Here is a 5,365-nt window from a genome sequence, read left to right on the forward strand (position 1 = left end):
GAGTGAGGCCTGAAAAAAAAAAAATCTGCTTGGCTGGTCACAGCATTCCAATGCTATCTGAAGAGCTCTGAATGATGATGTCAGTAGAAACAAACACAAAAAAAATCTTCTCAGAGGATGACAGTATTCTTCCCCGTAAACCATACAGAAAGTTCTTCCCAGTGAACATGGCCTGAAATGAATGGTGGTGGAATCAAGCCGGCAGCAAAGAAGGAAATCAGATCAGAGCAAAGAACAACATATCCGAGTGGCTCAGGGGGTTAGTTCCTGGATGCTGATTGGGCTCCTGAGGCACTCCAAAGTATCTGGGCATAATCAACCAAACAACCGTGCAGGAGGGGACTCACTGATGATGCACCCAATAAAGCAGAAGGTCATTTTTTCCATGAGGCTTTATTCCAGAGAGAGTGGCCCTCAGAGGACAGAACAGTGTGGATCATATGCCAGTTGGCTCATAGTAAAAAGGGAACCTCAAGTATTTTTTTTTACATGAGCTGGCTGAACACACTAATATATGATGAGTTTATACGCAAAATTAAATGCACTTAAAACTCAGTTATTAAATTGAATTTCAAATGACCCTCGGTTTTAGTACAGTATTGATTCAGTAAAAACCTGTGAAATATGAACAGTGTAAAATACTATAGTATCATTCATGTAAGAAGAAATATAAAAAAATCGCCTTGTTCTTGTCATTGTATAGGTTTTCTGAAGGATTGAGGCCAGCACTCTCACTTGGTCAGATCATGCTATTCTTAAGCCATCACTTAGCTATGATCCTTCAGCGTCCTTCAGACTGTTTCAATGCTGAGGGGTTAACAACTTAAGATGCTGTGTCTTGGTCCCATACCAGTATTTTATTCATAAAGTGTAGTTACTGAGTATCAAGGGGAGATATTCAATTGATGCCTGGTGTTTTCAAGGGTTAAATTTTTCTTAAGAGTTCGGAAAAACAATCAATGCTAAAAACAGTGTAATTTTTTCCAAAACCAGTTGAGCCATTCTGACTGCTTGTATCCTTTTTAATGCAGATTTTTCAATACATTTTTCATTAACCATGCAAATGTGGGTCTAGAACGTAGTTTTTGCTATGTAATTTTAACTAACAGATCTATTAAAATATCAATGAGGTCTTTGAAATACCCTATTTTATCACTTCAAACATACGACAAATTTATCACAAAAGGGGCCACTGGTTTGAAAGTTCTTTTTCTTTCAGCAGAGAGCTCCATCTGCCTGACCTTCAGAACATGGAATATGACTTCTGATGAATGTGTGCTCTGATGAAAAATGCATAAGCCTTTATTCTTTCTTCTGCAAACGGGTGGTGTAAAGTGCTTCAGTCAGGTGTTGTGCAATGTAAGACATCAGCACACCTTCAGAGCAAAATATTTTCCAATACTAAATCATCTGGGAAAAAATATATAAATATATTTTGATATTGGTGTTGAAAAGACATTGGCCCAGAATCTTAGAGGTTCGATTGGGTTTAGACTCCTTGACCAAAGACTCATGAACCATTGAATGGGGACATTCCATGGCCCTCGTGTTGGGAATGAAATGAGACCAATGACTTAGCTGATCAGTCTGATACCATGGGTTAAAATAGTCTCTTGCACAGTCCCCTCACTTTGCTAATTGACTCCTTTATTGTGTTTGGCTTGGTTTAAGAAGATTTGAAGATGCAAAGCTGTTACCAAATGACCTTTCAACAAGGTCTAAGCAATTGTCTTATGCTTATATTTGGTGAAGTAAAATATGTGTGATTACTTTGTATTCCAGTTCTTCTATGTCTGAATCAGAATGACTTTAGAGTGACATGGCTGTCCTGCAGGTTGCTGGTTTGAGAGAAACGAGGAGATCATGAGAGACTTTGGAATTAGCCGCCTAATGAGATTCACTGGCATCAGAGGAGGGTTTCCCCATTAGATTATATAGATTGCAGTTTATTCTTAGGACAGGGTGCATTAATCTGCTCTGGACCTGAAGAGGCAGATAAACCTTAGATGTGGGTCTGTAGTTACTGTTGGCACATCTAATGACCAATCACATCAGCCAAGCTGACTTTCACCAACCAAAGAGGGCTGACCATGCCAGGTGGCATCACTGTGAACCGAATAATACCTGGTCTGTTGGCAAACTGAAGACAGAAGGATGGCTTGTGACAGAACTTACCTCCACACGCGCTGATTAAGGGATACTTTTCTGGCCGGATCGGAATGGGGCAAACCCAGTCGAACGAAGAGAGCGAGGAGATTGATGTGGCAGCACTGCAGGACATGTACAAAAAGTTTGTGACCGAATGTCCGAGTGGGGTTTTGTTCCTGCATGAATTCAAGAGATTTTTTGGAGTCGACCCGACAGGCGAGGCGTCAGAATATGCAGAGAACATGTTCCGCGCATTTGACAAGAATGGGGTGAGATACTGTCCCCTTTTATTTCAAGTTACATATGCGAAGTACTACTCTTGAGTCGAGAGAAAGACACATTTTGCTCTTCTTTAACAGGATAACACAATAGATTTCCTGGAGTTTGTGGCCGCATTAAACCTGGTTTTCAGGGGGAATCTGGAGCACAAATTAAGATGGTCATTTAAAGTGTATGACAAAGACGGCAATGGCCACATCGACAGGAAGGAACTAAAAGAAATCATTGATGTAAGAAGGTTTTTTTATTTACTTTCAAAATAGCATAGAAAAGAATGCATGTCATACTAAAACAATATAGAAAGTAACAATTAAACTAAAATTATTAAAACACAATCAAATTAAAATGTTATGCTTATTTTCATATTTCAGACATTCTAAAATTTGCTATATATGTGTATGTTTTTCAGAGCATTTATAGAGTAAAGAAGGCAGCAAAGAAAGATCCACAGTCTTTACAAATGTCCACCGATGAAGTCTGCGACAGGATATTACAAGGAATAGACTCAGATGGGGATGGTATGTGCATCCACCCCTTTTTCATACAGATCTTTCATACCGGTTTCATTTACAGGGTTCATTTGCTCATTCAGTATTTTTGACTTCTGTATTTTTAGAATAAATCAGCTTATCCAGCTCAATTAATGCTCCACATCACTTAGCAGATTTTGCTGTGCAACTCCAACAGACTTTCTGATGTTGCAGGCACCATTACTCTTGATGAATTTTTGGAGGGTGCGAAGAAGGACCCGTGGATTCTTAACATGTTGCGCCTGGACATGAACCCTTCTGGTTGGGTGCTGGAGCAGAGGAGGAAAAGTGCACACTTCTGATTAGGCACAACCCCATCTTACCTGGCTCAGTGCAAATAGTCACTGACCAAACATATATAGCCTCTTCATTGCTTGCTCTAAAAGATATGGGGCAAAAATCACTCAGCAAAACCTTTCTGATAAAAATAAGCTATAGCTATCCATTTATTCTCTTCACGTGCCTCTTAATTCACTTTGTTTATCCAAGGGATTAGTTAATGAATCATGCACTTTCACAACGGCATTTAAGTGGTTATGTTGTGTATATATATTTATATACAACATATTGTGTATGTGTGCATATACAGTACAGGCCAAAGGTTTGTACACACCTTCTCATTCAATGTGTTTTCTTTATTTTCATAAATGTTTACATTGGTAGATTCTCACTGATTCTCACTGAAGGCATCAAAACTATGAATGAACACATGTGGAGTTATGTACTTGTGGAGTGGAGACCTGGCCTCCACAGTCACTGGACCTGAACCCAATCCAGATGGTTTGGGGTGAGCTGGACCGCAGAGTGAAGGCAAAGGGGCCAACAAGTGCTAAACACCTCTGGGAACTCCTTCAAGACTGTTGGATGTGTCGCTATTTAAAAAAAAAAAAACACGAATATAAAACATGTTTTCAGTTATTTCACGTGACTCCACATGTGTTCATTCATAGTTTTGATGCCTTCAGTGAGAATCTACCAATGTAAATGGTCATTGAATGGGAAGGTGTGTCCAAACTTTTGGCCTGTACTGTATATTTATTGTTAAAAGGAGCAGTGTTTTGTTTTTCAAATTATGTAGGTTTTTGCCAGATAACTTTTTTTATTGCACTTGCATGCCAAATAAAATGTCACAATTACAAGCGAAAGTGAGGAGAGAGGATGCACATGCTCACAAACAGTCCAGTGTGGCAGGCACCCACTTATGGTAGGGTGGCACTTGAGATGAAACATGAAGGGCGCCATTTCAAGTGTTAACATGAAAGCGTTGGATTAATCAGACAGGAAGAGTTGTAGTAATAATATTATATAGATATGAGCAGTTCTTAAATCTATCACTGAAGCATAAAAAATAAATACAGTTTGCAAAGTGATCATATCTCTTTTTTTCTCAGTTTTAATGTAGTAATTTCACCTAAAGTGACTGTTAATTCATAAATGTGTGGATTTATGTTTGTATTACAATGTTAATGCTGTTAACATTGTTAGCATTCATTAAGGTTAACAGTGGATTGCAATGTGTTTGCTCAGATAATTGCAAATTTAATCTTTCATTATTTTCTTCAAACTCTTATTGACTGTCTTTTATTGTATTAAGGGCACTTTTTCCTAAACCCTCAATCTTCAAGTTTCTATTTTGCATTAAGCTAATTTGCACTTTGAACCTTTTCAGAAGTTTATGTGTGATGTAAAATCACATTTATTAAAGTATAATGCAGTAGTAATATCCTGTTTTTTGTATGTTTTGTATGTTTTTTTTTTTTTTTTTGGGGGGGGGTATTGTTTTTTGAAAGGTGGTACTTTGTGGTTAGGACTATTAACCACACAGTACACAACCACACATGCTTTACTTTTGTCCACAGCCTAGCAATATCAATGCATCTGAACACAGCATAATATATATAGGGAATACAATTATTGAAATATATTTATTGCCATAACACCAAAAACACATTTTGTGGTAGAATGCATATTTTATATATTTATATCATTCTACATCTCTGATATGTATTGATGTAATTTGCATGCATTTGTTGTGATGTGATGTGATGTCACAACCTTCAAACACAAAACAGCAAAAGAGGTTCTAAAGGCAAGTCGGTAATTGCAGAGTCATGTCCTGCATGTCCTGTCCTGCATAACTGTTTAAGCAAATCACATGAATAATTTAACTCACTAATGTCTCCAATCCGGTTATCCTCCCACTGCCGTGCCTTCAGTGTGACTAGCAAGAGATCAAATCAGCATCAGCCTGGCAGGCACAGGAAAATAACTCTTCTGGAAAGATCTGTGGTCACATGCACGCACATATTTATCACCAGGGAATTGTCGTCTCTCAGGTAAAAACGAATTTCCTTCACACTGCATAATGTTCAGATATTTTTGTACGCTTGGTTTACACATAATTATAG

General features: G+C 38.0%; 1 protein-coding gene across 2 annotated transcripts; it reads left to right on the forward strand.

Moving 5' to 3' along the window:
- The first annotated feature begins 2,018 nt into the window (after positions 1 to 2,018).
- On the forward strand, positions 2,019 to 3,548 carry LOC114765895 (guanylyl cyclase-activating protein 2-like). 2 transcript variants are annotated; one of them, XM_028956415.1, is made up of 4 exons: positions 2,019 to 2,417; positions 2,508 to 2,657; positions 2,837 to 2,945; positions 3,132 to 3,548. In XM_028956415.1, the coding sequence occupies exons 1-4, from the start codon at positions 2,220 to 2,222 to the stop codon at positions 3,257 to 3,259; spliced, it is 585 nt and encodes a 194-aa protein (XP_028812248.1). In that variant the 5' UTR covers positions 2,019 to 2,219; the 3' UTR covers positions 3,260 to 3,548. The 2 variants fall into 2 exon arrangements, with proteins under 2 accessions (XP_028812248.1, XP_028812249.1); XM_028956416.1 differs by having other exon boundaries at positions 2,020 to 2,417; positions 3,044 to 3,134.
- Positions 3,549 to 5,365: the final 1,817 nt, after the last annotated feature.

The sequence above is a fragment of the Denticeps clupeoides genome, chromosome 16, assembly GCF_900700375.1.
Source record: "Denticeps clupeoides chromosome 16, fDenClu1.1, whole genome shotgun sequence".
In the NCBI taxonomy this organism is placed as follows: Eukaryota; Metazoa; Chordata; class Actinopteri; order Clupeiformes; family Denticipitidae; genus Denticeps; species Denticeps clupeoides.